Genomic DNA, 26518 nt, shown 5'->3' with positions numbered 1-26518 from the left:
AGTCCATGTGGTGTAGGTACACCCACAGTGCTGTTAGGGAGGGAGTTCCAGGATTTTGACCCAGCGACAGTGAAGGAATGGCGATATATTTCCAAGTCAGGATGGTGAGTGACTTGGCAGGGAACTTCCAGGTGGTGATGTTCCCATTTATCTGCTGCCCTTGTCCTTCTAGGCGGCAGTGGTCGTGGGTTTGGAAGGTGTTATCGAAGGATCCTTGGTAAGTTTCTGCAGTGCATCTTGTAGATGGTACACACTGATGCTACTGTGCGTCAGTGGTGGAGGGAGTAAATGTTTGTGGATGGGGTGCCAATCAAGCAGGCTGCTTTTTCCTGGACAGTGTCAAGCTTCTGTGGGAGCTGCATCATCCAGGCAAGTGGGGAGTATTCCATCACACTCCCTACTTGTGCATTGTAGATGATGCACTGGCTTTGGGGAGTCAGGAGGTGAGTTACTCGCCACAGGATTCCCAGCCTCTGACCTGTTCTTGTAGCCACAGTATTTATATAGCTAGTCCAGTTCAGTTTCTGGTCAATGGTAACCCCCAGGATGACGATAGTGGGGGATTCAGTCATGGTAATGCCATTGAACATCAAGGGGCGATGGTTAGATTCTCTCTTGTTGGAGATGGTTATTGCCTGGCACTTGTGTGGCACGAATGTTACTTGCCACTTGTTAGCCCAAGCCTGGATATTGTCCAGGTCGTGCTGCATTTGGACGTGGGCTGGGAACCTTGGAAAAAAAAGTGAATAATGATAATGCCATATTTCCAGGGTTTCCTCTGTTGGCATGAGAGTGGAAAAACAGGAAATTCATGTCCATAAATGATAGAAATACTTCCACTCATATGTCCAATGCTCCATGCCCACATTCTGTTTCTATGTAGAGCATTTTTGACTGAGATTAGACCAAACTTTAACCCCAATGTTAACCTAACCTGCTTGGCAGGAATGGGATTGATTCTGGTTGAATGGTGTAGGCAGGTGAATCCGTACCTCCCCTTTCATACTCCTAACTCTAAGGTTTTCCCGAAGCCGGTCCAGGACCATTTTACATCCCGCCTGGTTTTACTTTCCAATGAATTTGATGGGGTGTAAAACAGGAGTTCGACACAAACTCACCCATTGCCACTGGGCAGGTTGAGCTAAAATTGGAGCCATTGTAAAAGTAATACAAACACAGAAACCAGTAGAACATTCACAATACCTCCTTTTGCTTGTTGGTTTGTTCCAAACTTCGTAGATACTCCTGGTGTTGTTGGTCACTTTTATCCGCAATAGATTTCATAACCTTTGCTCCACTGATAGCATTTTCAATTTGTTTATTTATATATTTTTGTCCATCTGTCGATAGCTCTGGAAAAATACAGTGCAGTGTTAGCTGAAATTATATAGGTATTCCCCTATTGCAGGCTATTGCTCAAGAAGTCCTTATCAACTTGCTTCCCCTTCCCCAATGTACCCATTTTTCCTCTTACTCTTCCTTTTCTAAATATGACAAGTTGCCCCGATATATATGCAGTTCCATGGGTACCTATCTCTAAGTGGCTATGCTTTATGCTCAAACCTGTACAGTCTGTGCCAGTGAACTGTTCGACAGGAAAGCTTTACAATTAAACTAATCCTGACATCACGAATTATGTATAGATGAACATTTCCAGTTAACAATTAAGGAATGGGAACATTTATTTGCCTGTCTAGCCTGGAGCTAAATTCTAACAATGCCCTAACCAAGATTTGCTGTCTCAACATAAATCCAGATCAAAACTGGGACCTTCCTTTATGGTCTTTTTAGCTGAGTAATTTTTACTCAGTGAAACTGGTAAACTCTGATTTTACAATAAATGAGGAATTGCTAGATGAACAAATAATGTTGTCCATCTAGTTCACCTTCTACCATTCTGGTTATTGCATGATGCAATGATAATGGAGTTGTTGACTAATTCTAACAATTAATCTCTATTAGTCTACAACAGACACAGACATAAGGCAAAGGAAACCCCAGTAGGTCCACAGGCACCTGTTTCTGCATATATGCTGCACATACATCAATTTACTTGTTTACCATAACCCAAGGTATTATTTTCTGCAAAAAATCTAATTTTCATTTGAATGAATCAACACCATCTGTCTGCTGAGGGTGCCAGTTCCATTTATTTACCACTTGTTCACTGATGTTTCTGCAGATTTGTCAAGTACAGGTCTTGTCCTTTGCTTTTACTGTTCTGGACAAGGTGAAATAACTTGTCATGGTTTACATTATCTAATCCCTTTAGAATCCTAAAAACAGTGATCATATCACTTCTCTCTTTTTCAGTGGGAACTTATCCAATTTACATAATCGCTCCTCATAATACAAGCACTCCATCCCCTCAATTATACTGGATGCTCTCTTCAGGGGGTATCCTTTCAACAGATGTATCCTTTGTGTACCATAGCGATCAGAACTGTACACAACATTCTACATGTGGTAGCACAATGATTTACAAAGTTACAGGATTATTCCACTATTTTTGTTTAATATTGACCTTTTAATATCTATCATCTGATTTTTACCCCGATTAAAACTCAATTTCTTTCACAAATTCATCAGGTGATGTATTCCCATCAGTTGGTCAGTTCTGATATGTCCACCAATATGTGAAAGGACATATTGCACCTTACTGGTCACTCTTGGCAAGAAATTCATTTGATGCAAAAATGAGTTGGAACAGCTAAGTGAATCTGTTCAATTTTGTGTCCCCATCTACCCAAGTTCTGCCCACTAAATGGAGAATCAAGAGCAGAGAAATTTGTCTGCGAAATGTACACCGGCTACTCCCAACAAGGGTAAGAACGAAAGTCACACATTCATCACTTGCATTTTATCACAAACAGAAATACCTATAATACAAAAGTGCTTTGGTCATATTTGGAATTTGAAAATCTTACCTTACACTCACAATACACAATTTGACGTGCTCTATAAGTGCACTGTTGAAAGAGCTTGGCATAGCCACTAACCTGTCCTCTGACTTTAAGGAATAAAGCTCGAAAAGTACTGTACCTTTTCTAGACATTAAATGCATGATAACATGATTGACAATATAATTCTGCTGCTGATTGAACTACCAATTTTTAAACTTAATCGTAATTTTAACTGAAGAAGATTGAGAGAAGACTGAAGAACCCACACAGCATCTGCTAGTGTAAATTTGCTGTGGCAGCATCAACAACACTTTAATTGGAGGCGACAATATTTCATTAAACTAGTAACTACTTCAGTAATAAACAAAAGTATTTACTTTAGAGACCTTCACAATCAATAATTCATTCCAAGCAGAAAAATGTCACTCACTTTTGAGTTTCTCTGGTGGGACCTGTTGCCAGCTTTCACTCACAGCAAGCATGAGAACGAGCCATACAGTGAACATAATGTTTTTCATTTCTCCCTCAATGGGGCTTGAAAATTCTCAATCTGAAAGGGAGACAAATGATGGCTAAGTTACTATGGGAAGTTTGATAAACATATTGAGATCCAAACTGAACTTGTTACAAAGACAGCAGAATGGGTATAGTTTTGCATATGTCAAAGGCTTGTCACAAGAAAAGAATGGGCAAGTCTGCACATAAACAACCATTTTGTGTTATTAAATCTTAATATCATAATGATGGCAGAGCAGACAAGAAGCTGATTCACATTTGCATTTGAGTCTACAAGCAATTAATTTAATAATTGTACATTATGAACTAAAAACAAACAAATCTATGCCCAAGAGGTGGAGAGAATCTGTCAGAGCTTGTGCTGGTGGTAGGGTGGAAATCTGGTACCTTTTGTTTATCCTGCATTCTTTTCTAGTGAGGAGGCTGTGGGCTTTTTCACAATAGTGGTCCACCCATTCAACGCCTAGCAACCTAGTAAGGATTTGGTGAGCTGCCTTGTGATTCTGATGCCTTGTTGCTCACTTGTGGCCCCTTGCTGGAACATGAGCATTTTGGGTTTTGCTAATACATGAATAATTTGATTTGCAGCTTGTTTTATGAGTATCTATCTTCTGAGCTTTGACCCTATTTTAGGAATGTAAACGCTAATAGAAATCCAGTTCTCAATTTACAACACTGACAGTCAATTTTAAGCATTTGTTTCAAGCTCACATTGTTAGGAAATAGAGATAGCTTAAGTAAGTTATACTCTTATTTGTGAGTGTTTTATTTGTGAGCGTTAGGAATGAGTTTTAGCTTTAAAGTTTAAGTTTGATTTGTATTTCTGTATCTGTGTGTTATGAAAGGTCACTTTAAAGTTTCACTTTAAAAGGCTGCTTGCATTTCTAATGAGACGTTTACGACCCCTATAAAGTGAAAGTAAACACACAAGATTAGGAAGAACAGTGCTGTTGCCTAGCAACAACGGGCCAGACAGGCAGGTTCCTCCCATAGACAGAAGAAGAAAGACAACAGTTTGTTATGCAAGTTGTTTGAGTTCAGTTGGTTTGAAGGCAGCTGTGAAGCAGAAGCAGCCTAAAAGGGGACAGATAGCAAGTCCCAAGCTGAAAAAACCCCAGAAGTCCAGGGGAGTGGAAGAAGAGAAAGTACAAAGAATACCTTCTAGTTAAAGGAAGGACAGAAACCGGGGAAAAGGCCCTGTTAAGTGAAGTTAAGAGTGAGGGTCAGTGAGAAAGGCTCCAAGTTTTAGATTTAAAGTGAGAACAGCTTGCAAGAAGCAAGAAGGTTCAAAGAGACAAGTGAAGTTTTCTAATTCTTTGCTATGGGCATATGAAGCAATGGTGAGTTAGTAAGAGAGGATGCATGGAAGACAGCTTGAATACATGTGGTGACCCAGGGAAGAGGAATATCAGAAGGAGAGCTCGAAACCCTGGAGGTGAACGCTTGTGGAAGGTGTCTGAGTGAAAACACCAGTTTGGGGGAAGATTCCAAGGCGAGGTCCTGGAGAGTGGAGATTGGAAACGCTCATGTGAAGGGAATTCAGTGAGACCGGTTGGCTCACGGTGTGACAAGCGTCTGGGGGGAGTTGAGGAGAGATCCATAGCATCTGGTTGAGGTGACATCTGTCACTTGGTTTCAGAGTGTGGTGAGTCTGACCACAGGGTGCCATAGGTTTACATGGACTGGGTACTTACTGTGAACATTAGAGTATAAGATAGCTTTTGTAACTTGTGTCATCCTTACAAACCTGTATACATCTGTAAAGGTATAGTTGTGGGTGAAAGAGTATTGTAATATCATGTAATGTTGTATTCTTTTGTTAAAAGTTCATCAGCTGACTCCTGTGCCTCTGTTCAGTAGTTACTCTCCATGTATCTAAACAAACAAAAATAAAAGTTAGGATCTATCAAGCTGGGTTCCACTCTGGGATCAGGCTTGCCCAGGGGTAACCTCAGCCTGGATCATAACACACATTTAGACATTCAGAAAATTAAGAGTGAGGAATGAGGAGAAATTAATAACTTTGTTCAGTAGGGAATTCTTGCCTCTGCTTCCTCAGCAATGTCAGGGGAGGCTTTCCCATCAGCCCTGCCTCTGGTGTTTCCAAAGTATTGTACACCAACATATTGCATATACTATTGACAGGACCGAGGAACACATACAGATAAAAGTGGGAATGCCCAATTATGCACACATCATTGGCATCCTTCCACCTGCATAATGATGATGGACATGCAACAAGTCAAATCCGTTGAGGATGAGGTATCTTCATATGGTGCACTTTTGCTGATGGCTGAAGAGATGAATCCATGAGAAGCAGGTTCTGCTACAAGTGCTGCATATGAAGAGCTTAACAGGTGTTGTTATGGGTTCTTGTTTTCGACATTGGCGCCTATTGCCAAGCTGCTGTAGCCACTGGTCGTCATGGTGGTATATACTAGCCCGCAGGTGATGATGTCATTTCCCTCTGTCATTTGCTAGTGTCTCTAAAATGAAAAAAATTATGTTTAGGGTCTTCATGTCAAGCACCCTTGAAGCAGAGCTTTGGGGGTCTTACTAGTCTTCTGGCTTCAGCTATCTCGTCATACAGAAAGTCCATCGTGACAATGTGCCCGAGCCAGCAAAGTCGCCTCTGCTTGATGAGTGCCAGCACACTAAGGAGATTTCCCTTTGAGCAGACTGCTGCATTCCTAATTTTGTCCTTCTACGAGATGCCTAGAATGCGCCAGAAACAGCGAAGATGAAAGTTGTTGATCTTCCTTTCTTCATAGTCCTAAGTCACCGATGTTTTATAGCCAAACAACAAAGTGCTGAGAACACAGGCCTCATAAACCAGCATTTTAGTCTTAAGGGTCAGCGTGATGTTACTCCATGTATATTTCTTGAGTTGGCCAAAGCTGGCAGCTGCTTCCCCTATTCGTGTATCAGTTCTGCATCAGGAGACAGATTGTCTGTTACCACGGATCCAACTGGTCGCAGAATTTGCTAACCACTTCCAGCAGGGTGTTACGTAGAGTGATCAAGGGTTGAGGAGATGTCACACCTTATCCCATAGCCAAAATTACAGGCATGAGAGAGGCAATCCAGGAGTCTTTGCAGCAATTATGCACATAGATCAAGTATATATCTATTACTCTGTGTTTACTCTTTTGAATCATAACATGACAAGATTACTTCTCAGATTGTTATGCAAGATTGTGCATAATACAATTAAACAGACTTGAACTGGTGGGGAGCTCAGAAATTGCAAGCTCCTTGGAGGAGACCACCTAGACATTTCCATATATGACAGCATGAGGTAAAATCCCAGAACGAAATAACAGTAAAAACTGGGAAATAAGAGTACTGGGCCAAAATGTTTTTTCCTTCTGGGATGACAGGCCTCTTCCAAGCTCATCCTGCTTTCATGTCTAATTCCCCTGCTCACTCATTGTGTACAGATAGGCATACACATAATCACACAAGCATCACACACATGTATACATACATGTCAAGTATTCTAATGCTCATTTCTTTTCTGTCATTTTCTGTCTAGAAAAGCACCATGACAGAACAAAGAGTAATTCACAGGACCCTGTATCTCTCTTTTACTAATATTTGTAAGCAACAGCAGTGTAGCTACACATATCGCACAAGATGCAGCTAGGAAACCCGAGGAGCTAAAAGTGCAGAGGCAAGGAAGACCAGGTTTTGCTGGCAAAACAAGAACAGGAACCGGATGGTGGGAGGGCCATATCAGTGACCTACTATCCCTGGGAAATGCAAGCACACTTGCAGTTGGCGGGATGTTCTCCTGCTATTTCTATCCAGTGGGAAAGGAAACGAAAGCACTGGTCCTGCTTAACAATATGCCAGTAACATTTTGATATATCAACAGAAATTTGCATTTATATAACACCACATTCCAAGGCGTTTCACAGGACTGTAATCAGACAAAAATTGACACCAAGCCAGATGAAAAATGAGGATGGGCGGATCTAAGTTTGGTTGCGGAGGCATGTTTTAATAAGGGGTTTAAAATTGGAGAGGTTAAGGGATGGAATTCCAGAATTTAGGGCCTAGACAGCTGAAGGCACAATCGCCAAAGGTGGAGTGCAGAAAGTGGAGGATTCACCAAGAGGACACAGTGGAGGCATGCAGAAATCTCAGAGGTCTGTGGGGCTGGTGGAGGTCCCAGAGATAGGGAGATGCAAGGCCATGGAGTAATTTGAACACAAGGATGACAATTGGAAAAATCAAGACTTTGGTGGACTGGGTGCCAATGTAAGTCAGTGAGCATGGGGGGCATGAGTGAATGGGACATGCGTGGGTGAGGATGAGCTCAAGTTTATGAAGCAATATATTGGAGGCCAGCGAGAAAAATTTCAGAATAGTTAGGTCTGGAAGTTACTAAAGCATTGATGTGGGTTTCAACAGTTACGGTTCAGAAGAAATATTATGTCCTGTCGAAGACAAGCAGATACACGGTGTTGAGAGTGATGGTCAAGAGGTAGATCTGGGTATGTGGAAGCTGATTCTTTGTCTGCACATGATCTCACCGATGGACAACATGTAGATGAGAAAGAAAGGCTCCTCTACCTGCAGCGAATTGGGAGTTGAGTAAATTGTAATGCCCAGAATAAAAGGCTCAGCAACCTGACCAACATCACGAGGCTTAACAATGATCTCTTGTGGCGGGTAAAATTGGGGAACCATAGCCACTACATGTTTACCACTTTTTTTCTAAAACTTCCCGTGAACAACAGTGCCAAGTCTTTTAAGGCCAGTTGCGGCAATTTGTAAATATTTAATGCATTCAAGTGACAGGACTGCGCCTGCAATCATTTTGAAAATTCTCTATATTTCTTCCTGTTTACTAAGAAAATGGACTGTTTTTTTTTGGCAAACAGGCAGTCTGAATCTGCTGAGTAGATAAGAAGGAAAAGTAATCATTTCTGAAACAGACTCACCATAACTTCCTTGTTTTTGTACTCTATGCCTCTATTTGTAAAGTGCAGGGTCCTACATATTTTCTAACAGCTTTATCAGCTTGTTAACTTCAAAGATTGGGGAACCACCCCCCGCCCCCCCCAACCTCGACACCCTCTCCCCCAGGTCTCTCTGTTCCTCCACCCTCTTTAAAAACTTTGTATTCTAGGATGATCCTGGAGTAGTGAGCAGTTCTGGCTAGGTACAGCAGGGCCGAAGATTGGATGGTGTGGTCATGCCAGATATAGTAATGAATGGCTAAACCAGTTGTGCACTATGTACACATTCAAGTTGGCAACTGTTGGATTGAATGGAGTAAAGATGGGGGCCACACCAGGTGGAGCACCAGGGTGCCAGCAGAGTAGAGGTTTTGCTGGGTACAAAGGGCAACAAAGGTGAGGTGAGGCTGTTAGGGAGTAAATCCATAACTGAAGAAGTATAGTGGAGAACAAAGGGTCAAAGGCTAGATTGTGAGGTGTTTAAAAGTGTCATTGTAAGGGAAGTGTTTTTCAAGGGGTGAACAGAAGGCAGTGGGGTTGGAAGGATTAAGCGAGATCTGAGTGGTGAGGGATACAAGAAAATTATCAAAGATTCAGACTATGGAAATAGAGAAATCATGCAAGATGACTTGTTGAGAGACTGGTCGTGAATATGCACAGGGGAATTTATGTGGAGGTTGGAGGACTGGAGTGGAGTGAACCAGGATGAGCGAGGGCAAGGTAAGCTTAGATGGAGGTTGAAATGGCCAAGGATAAGAACGTGTGTGGCCTTGAGTAGGTGGCAGATAATGAAGATTTCAGAGGAGATGAGAGAGTGGTTGAAGAAGATGAGTTGCTCAAAAGAGAAGGTGCCAGTGGAGCAGGGGGCAGGCCAAGGTGAGATGAACAGAAGGGCCATTTGCCCAACTTGCATCTATCTGGGGTTCAAAAGGTACGCTACCGATTAATATAATGCATATGAATGATCCAATTCTGAACAGTCTGTTACAAACTCAACCACCAAATATATGAATGCTACTTACACGTTGAGTGAAGGCAGATTTCTCTTCCAGGTTAGGGTGGTTAAGGGGAAAAAGCATATACAACACTGTGCCTTAAATATAGCAAGAGTGTCCAAACTTCATTTGGGATAAGTGGAACTTTGATAATGATTTGTGTACACGTAAATTGTTTGTGTCAGGTCTGCAATGATATTCACTAATCAGTTGAAAAAACTTAACAAAAAGGGTTAACATTTCCAGTACTGGAAACACCTTGGGCATCCCCTAGTAAAGGAATGGTCTAACTCAGCCATTCATATCACAGTTAAAATCTGCAGTTCGGGGAACTGTAGGTTTGTATGGATGGGTGAGCTAGGCAGAATGAATGGTCTCCCTCAGCTTTGATTCTTGATGAGAGTTAATTGATTAGTTAAAGAGGAAACAAAATCTAAGGAGAATTCTTTTTATTAATTCAAAGCTCTCCAAGTTCTTATGGAATTAAAATGATAAATCTATCTAAAATACATCTTTCTTTTGAAAATGTCAATTTTCCTGCAAGCTGAAGACTCCCAGGTCTCCCTTGATGCTACAAGACTCCTGTGATGAGTGACTCAACTGCTAAAATGGGAAGGCAGGACTTCAAATCAGTCTGATACCCACATGGACCTATCCATGCCTGGAAACACTTTATAGGTTTGGAATGCAAATTTCTTGGAAAAGCCTGAAATGTAAATTGACCTAGAAGTCTTACAGGGTGGAAAGAAAAGTAACTAATTTTAAACAAAGGAACTAAAACACTTCAGGTACTAATAAGATCATTAACCTAAAAATATGAAAGCTAAGATAGATGAAATTGCTAAACCTACTTACTGAAATTGTTTATGAAAATGTAACATCCCAATGTGGAGTAAAAACCTAACAAAATAATCTCAAAGTCACAGTCCATGCTCCAATTGACAATTAACACAGTTATATTAATGAAGCTATAATAGTTGTCTCTTCCATTTCCAATTTTTCTATGGTGCATGCAATTGCATTTCTGTGGCTCACTCTGCTGTCTCTGAGTTACCTCAGGAAACTATCTTGCATTCTGACATTTGACATTCACAATTATTTTATAAGTCAACAGTTAACTATTTTTTATGCCATCTGGATTTCTGATAGTATTGTGCTGGAGCTAAAGTGCCAATACATCTTTTGTCATCTCTTGATCCCTGACAAATTAAAAAGAGACCTAGCCACAACACCCTGTCAGGTAAAAGGAAGGATCTTGTATCATTCTGTTGTTTTTGGGGCATTGCTTTAAATTTCTGGTGCTCAATCCAATAAATCTTTGCCTAGGGCTAGTTTTAAGTTGAAATATTAATGTGTGTTCTGCTGTAAAATATTATGAATTCCTTTGTTAGTGGAAGCCGATTATATTTTTTATTGATGCTGAAAATTATTGCTGGCATCATTAATAGTCAAACTGTCAACTTTGTTTTAATGTGGACCTTATTCCATTTTCAAAGTGTTAATGCCTATATTAACAGAAAAATGTGTCGCACAGGCACATAAGTAATTGCTCTCTAATGTCACATTTAACAGAAAGATTTGATGGAAGGCATTCACATTCTGAGCTTTAGTGATTTTTAATTCCGTTATGAATAATGTCAATGCTGTAGTTTTAAATTTGCAGCCAGTGTTAGTATCAAGCATGCCCACATCAAATATAGCACCAGATAAATATATAGTACCTTAACTCTACACTGAAAAGATGCTCCAAAACTATACATGTCCAGAGAGTTAAATGTTTGTGCACTGGAAATATACATGTACATTTTTACTCCCTTATTTTAAAATTATTTGCGCTCCCCACACATCTCACACAATTCACAACCCAGGATGAAATAGAGGGGAGGAATGACCCATTTTTCAGAACTGTCATCCTTTTTCATGAAACTCTTACCAGGCCTCTGTCAATGTAACTGTAATTTATTAGATGGGATTGTTCTTGTAACACACCCGTGTTCTGACCCTTAATGTAAGTGAAACAGTGTTCCCTCAATTGTCTCAGCTGTGGCTCAGTGGTAACACTTGCTTACCTTTAATTCAGAAGATTGTGGATTCAAGCCTTACACCAGGAATTTGTGCACATATTCTAAGCTGATACTCCTGTGGTGTTCTGAGGGTGTATTATACCTTTGGAGGTGTTATCCTGAGGACCAGTGTGCTCTTACGAGTGGATGTAAAAGACCACAAAGCACCTTTTGAAGATGGACCGGGGATTTCTCCCTGGTGTTCAGGCCAATGATTATCTCCCAACCAAACATCACCAAAAACAAAGATAATCTGGTCATTATGGGCAAAAAACGTTAGCGGGGGTTGTATATAGACCCCCAAACTGTAGTGGTGATGTTGGGAATAGCATTAAACAAGAAATTATAGATGCATGCAATAAAGGAACATCTGTAATTATGGGTGACTTTAATCTGCATATAGATTGGGCAAATCAAATTAGTAACAATACCGTAGAGGAGAATTCCTGGAGTTTATACGGGATGGTTTTCTGGACCAATACGTTGAGGAACCAACTAGAGAACAGGCCATCCTAGACTGGGCATTGTGTAATGAGAAAGGAATAATTGGCAATCTAGTTGCGCGAGGTCCCTTGGGGATGAGCGACCATAATATTATAGAATTCTTCATCAAGATGGAGAGTGACGTAGTTGATTCTAAGACTAGGGTCCTGAATCTTAATAAAGGAAACTACGGTGGTATGAGACACGAGTTGGCTATGATGGATTGGGAAACATTACTTAAAGGGATGACGGTTCCCTTTCAAAGAGCACATGGGTGAACTGCAACAATTGTTTATTCCTGTCTGGCGCAAAAGTAAAATAGGAAAGGTGGTCAAACCATGGCTTACAAGGGAAATTAGAGATAGTATTAGATCCAAGGAAGAGGCATACAAATTGGCCAGAAAAAACAACAGACCTGAGGATTGGGAACAGTTTAGAATTCGGCAAAGGAGGACCAAGGGATTGATTAAGAAGGGGAAAGTAGAGTGCGAGAGTAAGCTTGTGGGGAACACAAAAACTGATTGTAAAAGTTTCTATAGGTATGTAAAGAGAAAAAGATAGGTGAAAACAAATGTAGGTCCCTTGCAGTCAGAAACAGGAGAATTTATAATGGGGAACAAAGAAATGGCTGATCAACTGAATACATACTTTGGTTCTGTCTTCACAAAGGAGGACACAAATAACATACCAGAAATTTTGGGGAGCACAGGGTTTAGTGAGAGGGAGGAACTGAAAGAAATCAGTATTAGTAAGGAAGTGGTGTTGGAGAAATTGATGGGATTGAAGGCCGATAAATCCCTGGGGCCTGATAATCTACATCTCAGAGTATTTAGGAAGTGGCCCTAGAAATAGTGGATGCATTGGTGGTCATCTTCCGAGATTCTATAGACGCTGGAACAGTCCCAACAGATTGGAGAGTAGCTAATGTAACCCCATTATTTAAAAAGGGAGGTAGAGAGAAAACAGGGAATTATAGAGCAGTCAGCCTGACGTTGGTAGTGGAGAAAATTCTAGAGTCTATTATAAAAGATTTAATAGCTGAGCACTTGGAAAACAGTGGCAGAATCGGAAAGAGTCAGCATGGATTTACGAAAATCATGCTTGACAAATCTCCTGGAATTTTTCAAGAATGTAACTAGTAGAGTTGATGGGGGAGAGCCAGTGGATGCGGTTTATTTGGACTTTCAGAAGGCTTTCAAGAAAGTCCCACATAAGAGATTAACGTGTAAAATTAAAGTGCATGGGACTGGGGGTAGTGTATTGAGATGGATAGAAAACTGGTTGGCAGACAGGAAACAAAGAGTAGGAATAAACGGGTCTTTTTCCGAATGGCAGGCAGTGACTAGTGGGGTACCGCAGGGATCGGTGCTGGGACCCCAGCTATTCACAATATTCATTAATGATTTAGATGAGGGAGTTAAATGTAATATCTCCAAATTTGCAGATGACACAAAACTGGGTGGGAGGGTGAGCTGGGAGGAGGATGCAGAGATGCTTCAGTGTGATTTGGACAAGCTGAGTGAGTGGGCCAATGCATGGCAGATGTAGTATAATGTGGATAAATGTGAGGCTATCCACTTTGGCAGTTAAAACAGGTAGGCAAATTATTATCTGAATGGCTATAAATTGAGAGAGGGGAATGTGCAATGAGACCTGGGTGTCCTCATACATCAGTCGCTGAAGGGAAGCATGCAGGTGCAGCAGGCAGTAAAGAAGACAAATGGTATGTTGGCCTCCATAGCCAGAGGATTCAAGTACAGGAGCAGGGATGTCTTGCTGCAATTCTACAGGGCCTTGGTGAGACCACACCTGGAATATTGTGTGCAATTTTGGTCTCCTTATCTGAGGAAGGATGTTCTTGCTATAGAGGGAGTGCAGTGAAGGTTTACCAGACTGATTCCTGGGATGGTGGGACTGACATATAAGGAGAAATTGAGTCGGTTAGGATTATATTCGCTGGAGTTCAGAAGAATGAGGGGGGACCTCATAGAAACCTATAAAATTCTAACAGGACTAGACAGGGTAGATGCAGGAAGGATGTTCCTGATGGTGGGGGAGTCCAGAACCAGGGGTCACAGTCTGACGATACGGGGTAGACCATTTAGGACTGAGATGAGGAGAAATTTCTTCACCCAGAGAGTGGTGAGCCTGTGGAATTCACTTCCACAGAAAGTAGTTGAAGCCAAAACATTGTATGTTTTCAAGAAGGAGTTAGATGGCGCTCTTGGAGCGAAAGGTATCAAAGGATATGGGGAGAAAGCGGGAGCAGGCTATTGAGTTGGATGATCATCCATGATCATAATGAATGGCGGAGCAGGCTCGAAGGGCAAAATAGCCTACTCCTGCTCCCATTTTCTATGTTTCTTATCACATTGTTGTTTGTGAGACTTTGCTATGTGCAATATTATTTCCTACAATACAACAGTGACTATAACTACAAAAATTAAATGACTGTAAAGGACTTGAAAATATGCTGAGGTTGTGAAAGACATTTTATAAATGTGAGTTTTTCTTTTCACTCAGCAACTCTCCTGCATGACCTGGCTGAATTGAAGAGTATGTCTCTATGGAAGAATATGGGAACTCACATTCTTAACCCTCCACAGTGAATTGCAATTAACCTGGAGCCACAGACTTAACACAGCTATAAATCCTATTACAAGCAGATCTTCATTACATCCCAGATATAGTTGATTTTAATGATTCAATGTAAGGCATGTGAAAGGCAACAAGGATTGCTTTCCAATCAGCTATACATAGCAGGATCCATTGTATAATCCATCTATAATCTTTGCATTAGAAATGGAATCACTTACACCTAAAAGCAATTATATGTCAGAATTAAAATTACTCATATTTTACAAAAGCAAAATACAGCAGATGTTAGAAACCTGAAATAAAACCAGAAAATGCTGGAAATACTAAAAACTATTCTGATGGAAAGTCACAGACGTGAAATGTTAATCCTGTTTCTCTCTCCACAGATGCTGCCTAACTCCTGAGAATTTCCAGCATTTTCTGTTCTGATTATGAATATTTTAGCTCTCTAATGCCCGAATAATGTGCCACTGCAGATCTTTTTAAAACATCAATTTTGGCACTCAGGTTACTTGGTGCCCTTGTGAAGCCACCATTTTATAGATAGCTATCCGAACAGCTTAGTGATCCCAGTTTGCACGTAGTACCGTCGCAGCCAATTGTTTTGGTTTTAAAAAATCATAAATTATAACATTTAGAATTAAAGTTAAAACAAAATTTTTTTAAAAAAACTATCAAACCACACAACGACACCAATATCCCACCTTGCTTCAGATCAGTTGTAGTGGCAAACATAAAAATGAGCCTATCTTGTCTGTCACTGTTTCAAAGCCCTCCCTCTGTGATGCAGTCAGATTGCAGCAGGCTGGGAACAAGTAACTGCAGTTTGGCTGTGTGCCAACATCCAAAGCAATAACCTTGACCGTCTACAATAATAGCAAGCAGAGTACCAGCCTTTAATAGAGATGGTGTGCTATTAACATGTTTCATCATATTGCTAAAATAGCCTTATTTTATTATTAATGACAATAAAAAACTGTTTAAAACTTACACTTTATTTATTGAACTCTGGAATTTTCTCCTGGAGTTTTGCTCCTCTTCACAAGTCTGGGCAATGGTGAAAGGTGGGAGTAGGCGTTGGCAGCAACCTGCTTCTTGGTTAATTGAGGATCAACCACTAAGCAAAGAGCGACAGTCACCACCACACAGTTCTCCCCCTCCCCCACCCTGCCCCATGTCGTCTTCACATTTTTTCTCCTTGGTAACAGGGGAAAAGGAAATGCTACAATGCTAGCATCTGCTCAACTTCTCCACATCCAGTATGTGCACCATACGATGCAGATGTTCAGCAATTTAAAAAAGCTGAAACTGTGGGAACTGACCCATGGGATCTTAGCTATCTTTCAACTGTGCTACGGCCACTCTTCCTTCTAGTTCCCTCATTTGGTAGCATGTTTATTATGCCTTTATATATATGCCAATTTAGCCATCCTGGTCCTGCTAGATCTTCAAAGTTGCACTTAAAAAGCAGTTTTGGGAGGGTAGAATGTGTGGTTTGCCTGAGTTGGATTAGGTTGTAAACAGATTTTGATAATGTTCTAGAATCAAAATGATAAACCTACAAACTGATATCAGTTTAGGAGGACAACAACAATGTTCCGCATGGAGTTATACAGCACAGAAACAAGCGCTTTGGCCCATCTTGTCCGTGCCGGCCATCAACTTGTGTCCGATTGTGTTTTTTTTAAAATAATGCAGTCTTTGAGTGCCCAAGGCCTATACCCACAGACAGTAACTCCTCCACACAAGGTGGAGCAGCTTCATCGACTGTACAATAATGCACCCAATAGTAAACAATGAGCAGTAATTAGCAACACTTGCGTGGAATTCCCTTAACGCTGAAGCGAAAGTCCTCTTAAGACTAATTACAGTATCAGAATACCTGTACATGTCTTTTACAGTTTTACCTTAAATATTAATGATAGAGAGCTCAAAATAACTTTCAAGTTGCATTTAAGCACAAACCTAATGTCAGATTTGTCAACTCACCTCTACATTTCAAACTTTAGGATGGAACGCGTTTAATGACTGACAAGACTGAACAGGGTGTCGTTTGCATTAAATTATTCAAATAACATGTTACACTCAATTGAAATCAGCATATTTATCATCCACAATATATTCCAGCCTTGTGCCAATTGTTTATTTTTAAAGTTCAATTGCTACAGTTTTCAATTTCGTTTTCAAATGTTGCAAGTTATACTTTTGTGTTATCATTGGCTAAATCTATATTGTTGATCGTTGATACTTTTTTATATTCTATATTTTAGATCAATATGTTTCCAAATAAGATTATTTAAAAATGACAAAACACTTACTGCTGTTTAAAGTAAGCTATTCCTTTTTGACAAAACATCAGTAAGCAGCCCCTCCCAAACCATTAGCAATTGTAAAAACAAACCCTTTCTTGTGCCCATACCTTGCACAGAAGTCTGTCCCTGCCCTTGCTGATCTCCGCTTCGCACAGCAGTCCTGGACCTTTTTATCCTGCCACTCAAGGTTATATTTACATTTCTGTTGAGTCACCAATACGCAATGTTGAATAGCTTTCTGGGACTTTCTGGAAAAATCTACATAGACTGTCTTCTCCCCGAGGTGAAAAAAAAAACCCGAACGACTGGAATCCAGGCGATCGGTGCAAATGCTGCGTGGATCCAGCAGTGGGCAACACGACACAGGCTACAAGCCGCCGGAGCAACCAGGGGAGTCATTGTCAAACAGCAAGGGCTTTTGGTTTCTAGCTGTCACATACTTCCCTTCATCTGGCGTCTTGTGTTGATGTGACTCAAAAACAGCAGATAAATTATCTGAGATTAAATCATTGGTAGAAATGCACATCCTGACCATGATCATTTCTGATCCTTGCACGAGTTGCTGGAAATATATTATATTCAACGTAGTTTAATGAATTGGGAGAACCAGTCATTGAAAAGGATTTGTTTTTTTTTTCATTTTAGGTTAGTTTTTCAGGGATGGGCTTTCTACATTCGCACACGCTTCTACAGCTGCGGTGCTCTCTTTATTTGTTGTTGTACTTTTTCCCCAATGTGGTTAAAGGGAACGTTTAGCTAACTTCTTCACATTTTATAGTTCTGATCTGCACATTTGTCAATGCGAAGTCATTTTTTTTCTCTCATCTCAAAAGACATTTGGTAGCAATTATCATCGCCCAGCTGTGGTTACCCTGTAGACTGACAACATGGTCGCTGCGTCTCTGAAAATGGTTTGAGTAAAATGAGCCAAGGTCACGGTTCTCCAAACGTGAAACATGTCGCCGGGCAAAAAACGTCCAGCCTTTTTTTTTCAGTGAGAATGTTTATTCAGGCTCCAGAACAAGGAAGATTAGTAGAAATTTTTAGTTGGAGTCTGCGTTTCCCAGACATGTTTTCATGAAGGAAACTTAGCTGAAAACAAGGTAACTGTAATCATGGTGTGCTTTTAAAAAATGCAAAACGGGCTTTAATCTTTTAATATGTGTATAAATAAAACCATGCATGTTTAAATCTATAGTTACAGACTCTTCGTTCAGTTTTTTTTTGCAACAAATTGAATGTCTGCATCTACGTGTGCCTTTGTTCATTGCACTGTTATCCTAAACCTTTGCTGTATTACAGGAAGTTCTTGTCTGCTTAACTTTCCAAGAAAGTTTTTTTTTGATGCAGAGATGCAACAGGCGTTTACTGCAGATAGAATATAATTACAGAATATGAAAGGTTAGTACCTCACTATCTCCGTTTCATTTTACTAGCAAGTTTATTCGCCCAGCTTTTTGTTGCACGTTTTTTTCCATTTCTGATACTCTCTTGATAAGATTGTTTAACGTAGACATCTTATTATAAAATATGTGTGTAAATATATATAGTGTGTCTGTGTGTGCGTTCCTGTAGCAAGTAAATCACAGGGGTTTTACGATGACTAACTCATTCAGTGCTTGGGATCTTGAGAAAGTCATTATTGGGTAAACTTGGTTGGTACATATTTTGTCATCATTGTTGCTATAGGAGCTTTTTAATAATTTTCAGAACAATTTCTACTTTAGCACATGGATATTGTGAAACAGATTTAGTAGTAGTAGATGCAGTAGTTTTTGGTCAGTTTGTATGTGTTAAAACATTGTGTATATATATTTGTGAGTAGTATCAAGGAGGGAACATTCTCCTCAAGGATTATTGTATTCATTAATTAAATGTGTCATTTTAACAACAAAGAAACACTCCTTTCATAAATAATCTAAAAGGCTAATGGAATGTTAACCTTTAATAATGAGAGGGATAGAACAGTTCTGGGCAACCCACCTTAGAAAAGATATATTGATTTTGGAAGGAGTGCAGCATAGGTTCACCCTAATGTTACCAGGGCTTCAAGAGTTAGATTATGAGGAAATATTACATAAACTAGGATCAGAGTAAAATCACAGAATGGTTACAGTAGAGAAGGTGGCCATCCCTTGCCCTTTCCCCTACTCCTGGATTTTTTTTTCCTCTACAAGTGCTTATCCAAATCCCCTTTGAAAGCCACGATTGCATCTGCCTCTTCTGCATTCTCCCACTGCAACTGGGCTTGTATTCCCTGGAATAATAACAGTTAAAGAGTGATATGAATAAGGAATTTAGAATTTTGAAAGGAATTGGTACAGTAGATACAAATAATTTTTTTCCACTGGTCGGGGAATCTAGGACAAGGGGACATAACCTTAAAATCAGAGCCTGTTTTTTTAGGAGAAAGAAGGGAGGATTTCTTCACATCAAGAATGAGAGACATCTCTCCCACAAATGCCAGTAGATGCTAACTCCATTAATAATATTACATCTGTGATCTAGCCAAGAGTATTAAGGGATATGGTGTCAAGGTGGGCAAATGGAGTTAGAATACAGATCAACCATGATTTTATTGAATGGCGGAACAGGCTTGAGGAGCTGATTGACTGTTCCTGTTCCTATGTTCCAAGATGCTAAGCCCAGGAACATGTGAGGTACAGAGCTGAAGTGGTAAATGAGAGAACAATTTGTTGTAGAATCTTTGACTTACAGCTGGATGGGGAAAGACAACTAGAGTTTCAGCTGTTGGCTGCATTAGCATGGTTGAAAGCAGGAGCTCCTGCTATTACCAGACGCCTGCTTGAAACAGCCTGTTTGTGAATTTGGTGAGGACAGGAGTAACCTTGGTTGTGATGCTCCTTTGGTCAAATAGCCTTTACTGACACTCACCTTCCATATTATTGTATCAAGAGCTGAGCTGATTGGTGTTATATATGGCACTGAGTAAGACTAACACATGGTCAACTGCAGGCAGCCATAATTCAGCTAACTTTAATGACACCTCCCCAGCAGAGAGGACAATATAGCAAAACGCTCAGATCTTTCAATATGCTACCATAGGTAACATAAACCTGACAGTACCCATGGAAGCATTGGCATAATTCTGGAACCTCTATCTGAATTTTTGCTTTGGGAGTGGGAAACGGGAGCCGGGACTATTTCTGAGTCCCGAATCTGCCCCGTGGTGAACCAGCCACATGTTGGAATTTTGACTTTGGTGCCCCCTTAATTGGCATGGGGACGGGTTCCCTGTCCAATTAAGGGTGGCAGACAGGCTTGCAAAGCTGGAGAGCCAATCAGAGGCCCTCCAGCTTTGGAGGAGCAGCCGGCTGCAGCAAATGATACGTAAATGAGAGGATACTTCAATGCGAAGGTGCCCTCTCAACAACTTCTTTAAAAATGTAATTAAGCAATAGAAAAAGCAGCCATGCCATCCCTGTGGTGGTGGTGGGTGGGGGTGTTGTGGGGAGGGGGTATTGTGGAAATTCCTCGATAAGGGAGCCTTTGGCTGCACCCACACTCAGGCAGGCAGGGAGGGCCTGTAGGTCTGCCTGGAGCTCTGGCCCCCCCAGCTTGCTGCTGGTTGCTCCCCTATTCCTGACAATTAAATTGATCCACATTGCATCAGGAAATTAGAGGCTGACTGGAAAATCCCAGTCAGCCTCCATTAACTAGTGTTAACTAGGCTCCTAGTGAGCCTATTTGGTTGCCCACCTCATATAGATGGGCAAAACTAGGGGCCCAGAACCCATTCCAGACAAAATGGCTGATGCCGGGAACATGGTCAGCAAACTGGATGGTAGGCTGGCTAGTGCTGGTATTTTTGGGCCCCATCTACCACTGTTCCTGCCCATCCACCATCATTCTCAACCTTGGCGGGACAGAATGTACCCCCCCACCTTGTGTCTCCAGCAGGGAAGATGCATTCAAAGGGAGCATGAGTCAAAGCTGGGGAAGCACCAGTAGCTTTAATTTCCTAACTCACACTCCTACAAGTATAGTCCCCAGCCGAAAGCTTGGGAGCAAAATGTTATTCCTCCGTGTTTTAACATGAATACTACCTTCAGTAGGGGAAAGGACAGAAACGAAGAAAGGAGGGGCACGATTGAAGCTGTGAGTTTCAATTAGCAATCCGTTTAAAGCACTGCTAATATTACCACCAGCTCTCTGGTTCAGAGGGGATTTTTCTTGGGGTTAGAAATGTAATCCAGATTTCAAACTAAAGTTGTTTGTATCGTGGTTTTCAATCATTTCATGCACAATACAAATCATTCTACTGATATCTTCATTGAGCTGTATGTGCAATGTTTAGCTAGCCAGTGCACTATTTCAAAAGGAGTGTGGTATCTGTAAATGCTGGGAATTTTATAGAGTGATCATTTAATATGGATAAATAGGAAAATGAAAGAAATGCAAGATCTGAATTTTCCAAGTATGTTCTAATGGCAGGGAGCCTGCGATTTTCCAATACGTGCTGTTGGTTAGTGAGGTTTGTCACTGCCAGCACTGCTCAAAAATCACACCCTTAACCTTGGTGTTTTCTAACTTTGTGCAAACTACAATCACACAGTAATTTTAATTTCACTTAAACTAATAGGCAATTCAGATCTATTCTGTAGCCCAGTGGAATGTTACGCACTAACTTTTTGTCTGGGGCTAAATCCCTAACTGCGATTTGTCCAAAAATCACTCTCTGGAAGGTTGCAGTATGCTGCATCTTGCAGTGATGTGGGCCTATGTCTGTGATTTCTTGGGCACATCCTGATCTTAATCATTTCAATACAGGCAAATGCAAATTAGACACTGGCACCTCCTCAGGGGCAGGGGGAAAGGTTCAAAGTTTCAATTCTACATAAACTTTAGAAGCAATTATACGACAACCCATTTCTTGGGTGGAATCTTGTGCTCTCCCCCATGGGGGGATTTGATCGCCCTGGGTATTTAATCGGGCAGGAGGGTAACAGGTGGGGACCTCGACATCTTCCCGCCTCCAACCTGATTAAGTCTGTGGCAGGAAAGCCTGTGAAGCCCTTACCAATTAAGGCTCTTAAGTGGCCAGTTAATGCCTCTAAAGGACCTCATCCAGCTGGTATTAACCTAGCGCCGGGCAGGGGCTCACCATGGGGGAGCACAACAAATAAACCCTGGCATGTTTGCTTGCGGGCTCCCAGGGAGTGGGGGTGGGTGAGCTGTGGAGATGGGGGGTGGGGAATCCCTCGTACACAGGCATTCAGCACTAAGTGCCTGACCGAGGGACCTGGCAAGTGCTGAAAGCCACCTCCCTACATTTGCTGTCGATCACCCCACCCTCCCTGCAACTATCATCCGCCTAGTGGCCTGGGTCCCTCCTTGATCCGAGGCCTCGGACCAGCAGCAGCCACCACCTCCCCGGTGCTGCTGCTGAATATATAAGAGCTGCTGGCCTCTGATTGGCCGGCAACTGTCTGCAGGCTGCACTTCCGCCTTTGGGGTCCTTGTTTCCAGGGGGAGACCCACTGCTGGCCTGTTAAGTGCCTGAGTGGTACAAGATGCAGTGGCCCTTTAGGGAAAGAAGAAACACGGGGGTCTCGCAGCTCTCCAGCCAGCGGCCAAGACCTCTGTCACCTTCACAACATTTCACCCCTTGTGAATGAAAGTTATTGCATTGAAATAGTTCCTCTCACAGCCTCAGGGTGTGCACCTTACTGCCATTTATATAGCCTTGTAGTGTGGGCACTGTTGTAGAGAAGTGTAGCAACCAAATTACACACATCAAGGTCTCCAAACAGCAATGTAATAATGACCAGATAATCTGACATTGTTTGAAGGATAAGTATTAGCCAGGACACCAGGGAGAACAGACACTCCTATTGTTCTTCAAAGAGTGCCATGGCATCTTTTACTTCCATCAGAGAGGGCAGAGAGAGCATCAGTTTAATGTCTCATCTGAATCACAGCACCTCCAACAGTGCAAAACTGCCTCAGTACTGCAATTGAGTATCAGACTAGATAATGTGCTTAAGTCTCTTGTGTGGGACATGAACCCATAACCTCCTGATCTAATGGCAAATGTGCTACCACTGAGCCGAGATTGATACCTAAATAAATGGATGGAAAAATATGAGGGACATTTGCCCAAATTTCTATTGGACATTCCTGTTGGATATGGTTCTGCCAATAGAGCAATTTTGTAAAATTGTGACAAATTCTTAAATATTTAGCATTAGATAGTCAGAGCTAAGTGATCCTACAATTAACAGATCAGATGAAAGCTCTGCAGTCCTGCCACACCCAGTCATGAATGGTGGTGGGCAATTAAACAACTAAGCAGAGGAGAAAGCTCCACAAATATCCCCATCCTCAATGATGGGGGAGCCCAGCACATTAGTGCAAAAGACAAGGCTGACAATTTGCAACCATCTTCAGCCAGAAGTACCAGGTGGATCTTGGCCTCCTCCTGAGGTCCCCAGCATCACAGTTGCCAATTTTCAGCCAATTCGATTCACTCCATAGCCAGGATTTTCCCCCCGTTTGGGGGGAAGTTTAAGAGCGGGTGTGCAGAGGCGCGCCTCCGATTGGTGCCCCTAATCCGGAGTGCGCTGCCATTTTATGTGGGCGGATCAATTAAGGCTGCCCAGTGTGACGTCCGCACGGAAGTGCTGTGCGCTCCCTGTGTGGGCACACTCATCTCCCTGAGGCAGCACACAGTAAAAAATATAAAAAATAGAAAGAAAAAATTTCCCTGATATGTCCCCTCATGTGACACTGTCACATGAGTTGGGGCATGTCCATAACTTTTAAAAAAAACTTGAATTACATTTTTTAAAACCTACATGAAACCTCATCCCGCCCATGGATAAGGTTTCATACTTTTTCTAATGCCCGCCAGGGCTCCTTAAGGTTGGACAGGCAGGTCCATTAATTACTTAAATGACTCTGTCAATGGCCTCAATTGGCCATTGACAGGTCGGCGGGCGCACAGCTGATTTTGCTGCACCCCCACCTACCTGAAAATTTAAATGGGGCGCGGTAACGTCGGGAGCTCCGCCCAACGTTACTGCGTGTCATTTTACGTGTCGGCGAGCGGGCCCCACCCCCTGCTCACCGACAGGAAAATCCTGGCCCATGTGTTATCAAGAAATGACTGAAGGCACTGGATATAGCAGGTCAGAGGCTAGGAATGCCGTGGTGAGTAATTCACCTCCTGACTCTCCAAAGCTTGTCCACCATCTGCAAGGCACTTGTCAGGAGTGTGATGGAATACCTCCCAGTTGCCTGGATGAGTGCAGCCCCAACAACACTCAAGAAGCTTGACACTATCCAGGACAAAGCAGCCTGCTGATTGGCACCCTATCCACAAACATTCACTCCCTCCACCACTGACACACAGTGTGTACCATCTACAAGATGCACTGCAGGAACTCCCCAGGGCTCTGTAGACAGCACCTTCCAACCCACAACCACCACCATCTAGAAGGACAAGGGCAGCAGCTAGATTGGAACATCACCATCTGGAAGTTCCCCTCCAAGTCACTCACCATCCTGACTTGGAAATATAACACCATTCCTCCACTGTCACTGGGTTAAAATCCTGGGACTCCCTCCCTAACAGCCTTATGGATGTACCTACAGCACATGGACTGCAGCGGTTCAAGAAGGCAGCTCATCATCACCTTCTCAGGGGCAATTAGGGATGGGCAATAAATGCTGGCCTAGCCAGTGACGCTCACATCCCATAAATGAATTAAAAAAAGGCTATGAACCCTGACAACATCCTGCAATTGTACTGAAGACTTGCGCTCCAGAACTAGCTGTGCCCCTAGCCAAGCTGGCATCTACCCGACAATATGGAGAATTGCCTAGGTATGTCCTGTCCACAAAAAGCATGAAAAATCCAAACCGGCCAATTATCACTCCATCAGTCTACTCTCGATCATCAGCAAAGTGATGGAAGTTGTCATCAACAGTGCTGTCAAGTGGCACTTACATAACCTGCTCACTGATGCTCAGTTTGGGTTCTGCTAGGGCCACTCAGCTCCTGACTTCATTAAAACTTTGGTCCAAGCTTGGACAAAAGAGCTGAACTCAAGAAGGAAGGTGAGAGTGACGGCTCTTCACATCAAGACAGCACTTGACTGAGTGTATGGTCAAGGAGCCCTAGCAAAATTGAAATCAGTGGGAATAAGGGATGAATATCTGTTATGGTTAGAGACATATCTGGCACAAAGGAAGATGGTTGTGGTTGTTGGAGGCCAATTATCTCAGTCCCAGGACATTACTGCAGGAGTTCCTCGAGGTAGTGTTCTAGGCCCAACCATCTTCAGTTGTTTCATCAATGACCTTCCTTCCATCATAAGGCCAGAAGTGGGTAAGTTCGCTGATGACGGTACAATGTTCAGATTCGCCACTCCTGAGATACTGAAGCAGTCCATAACAATATGCAGAAAGACCTGGACAACATTCAGGCTTGGGATAAGTGGAAAGTTAACATTTGTGCCACACAAGTGCCAGGCAATGACCACCTCCAACAAGAGAGAATCTAACCATCTCACCTTGACATTCAATGGCATTATCCCCACCATCAACAGCCTAGGGGTTACCATTGACCAGAAACTGAACTTGACTAGCCATATAAATACTGTGGCTACAATAGCAGGTTAGAAGCTGGGAATTCTGAGGCATGTAACTCACCTCCTGGCTCCCCAAAGTATGTCCACCATCTACAGGGCACTAGTCAGGAGTATGATGGAATACTTTCCACTTGCCTTGATGAGTGCGGCTCCAACAACACTCAAGAAGGTCAACATCATCCAGGACAAAGTAGCCCACTTGATCAGCACCCCAGCCACCAACTTAAACATTCAACCCCTCCATTGATGCACAGTGGCAGCTGTGTGTACCATCTACAAGATGCACTGCAGCATCTCACCAAGGCTCCTTCGGCAGCACCTTCCAAACCAGAAATCTCTTTCACCTAGAAGGACAAGGGCAGCAGATGCATGGGAACACCAGCACCTGCAAGTTCCTCTCCAAGCCACACACCTTCCTGCTTTGAAACTATTTCACCATTTCCTTCATTAACATCCTGAAACTCCCTTCCCAGAAGCACTGTGCATGTGCTTGCCCCACATGGACTGCAGCGGTTTAAAAAGCTGCTCACCACCACTTCCTCAAGGGCAATTAGGAGTGGGTAATAAATGCTGGCCTAGCCAGCGACATTCACATCCCATGAAAGAATAAAAAGAATAGAAATACGCAGACTATTCCTATTTACTTGTGAAGACTATGAAAAAAAAAGGTGTAGCAGTGTTATTTTTGAACAGATAAAATTGCTGCTTCGTAAGAGAACCTGGGGCAGAATTTTCTGGTCAGCGTGTGGGGGCGGGCCCAACACGCCGACGCGTAAAATGACGTGCGATGATGTCGGGCATGTGTCCTGATGTCATTGCGTGCCGTTGCGATATTTCGTTCGGCGGGCACGCGCCGGAGTCTATTAAGGCCATTAAGAAATTCATTGAAGCACTTGTGAATGTTGCCTGTCCAACCTTACAGTTGGCGGCAGGCGAAAAGCCCGAGTGGCCTTCACGTTTTCCAGGAAATCTCGTCCTCGAGCGGGATGAGGTTTCCTGAAGCTTTTGTTAAATAAATAAATAAATTTTGATAAATATAAAAACATGTCCCCACTGATGTGACACA

The 26518-nt window shown here is 42.2% G+C and overlaps 2 protein-coding genes across 8 annotated transcripts in view; one reads left to right on the top strand and one right to left on the bottom strand.

The window, feature by feature from the left end:
• clu (clusterin) overlaps positions 1–17082 on the bottom strand; it is a 42788-nt gene extending 25706 nt beyond the window's left edge. The window contains exons 1-3 of one of the 4 annotated variants that reach the window (XM_078542256.1): positions 16945–17082; positions 3334–3453; positions 1204–1352 (exon numbers count right to left, since the gene is read on the bottom strand). In XM_078542256.1, coding sequence (XP_078398382.1) covers positions 1204–1352; positions 3334–3421 — 237 coding nt within the window. In that variant the 5' untranslated portion in view covers positions 3422–3453; positions 16945–17082. Of the gene's footprint in view, positions 1–1203; positions 1353–3333; positions 3454–5166; positions 5290–16514; positions 16613–16843 lie in introns of those variants that run through there. The other 3 variants (XM_078542254.1, XM_078542258.1, XM_078542255.1) reach the window with 3 other exon arrangements.
• A 162-nt stretch (positions 17083–17244) lies between these two features.
• scara3 (scavenger receptor class A, member 3) overlaps positions 17245–26518 on the top strand; it is a 53517-nt gene continuing 44243 nt past the window's right edge. For all 4 annotated transcript variants that reach the window (XM_078542252.1, XM_078542251.1, XM_078542250.1 and 1 more), the window contains exons 1-2: positions 17245–17940; positions 18140–18238. In XM_078542252.1, coding sequence (XP_078398378.1) covers positions 18232–18238 — 7 coding nt within the window. In that variant the 5' untranslated portion in view covers positions 17245–17940; positions 18140–18231. The remainder of the gene's footprint in view (positions 17941–18139; positions 18239–26518) is intronic.

The sequence above is a fragment of the Cetorhinus maximus genome, chromosome 5 (genome assembly GCF_964194155.1).
Source record: "Cetorhinus maximus chromosome 5, sCetMax3.hap1.1, whole genome shotgun sequence".
Classification (NCBI taxonomy): domain Eukaryota; kingdom Metazoa; phylum Chordata; class Chondrichthyes; order Lamniformes; family Cetorhinidae; genus Cetorhinus; species Cetorhinus maximus.
The sequence above is the reverse complement of the archived record's forward strand: the minus strand, read 5'-3'. Positions and strand labels throughout refer to the sequence as shown.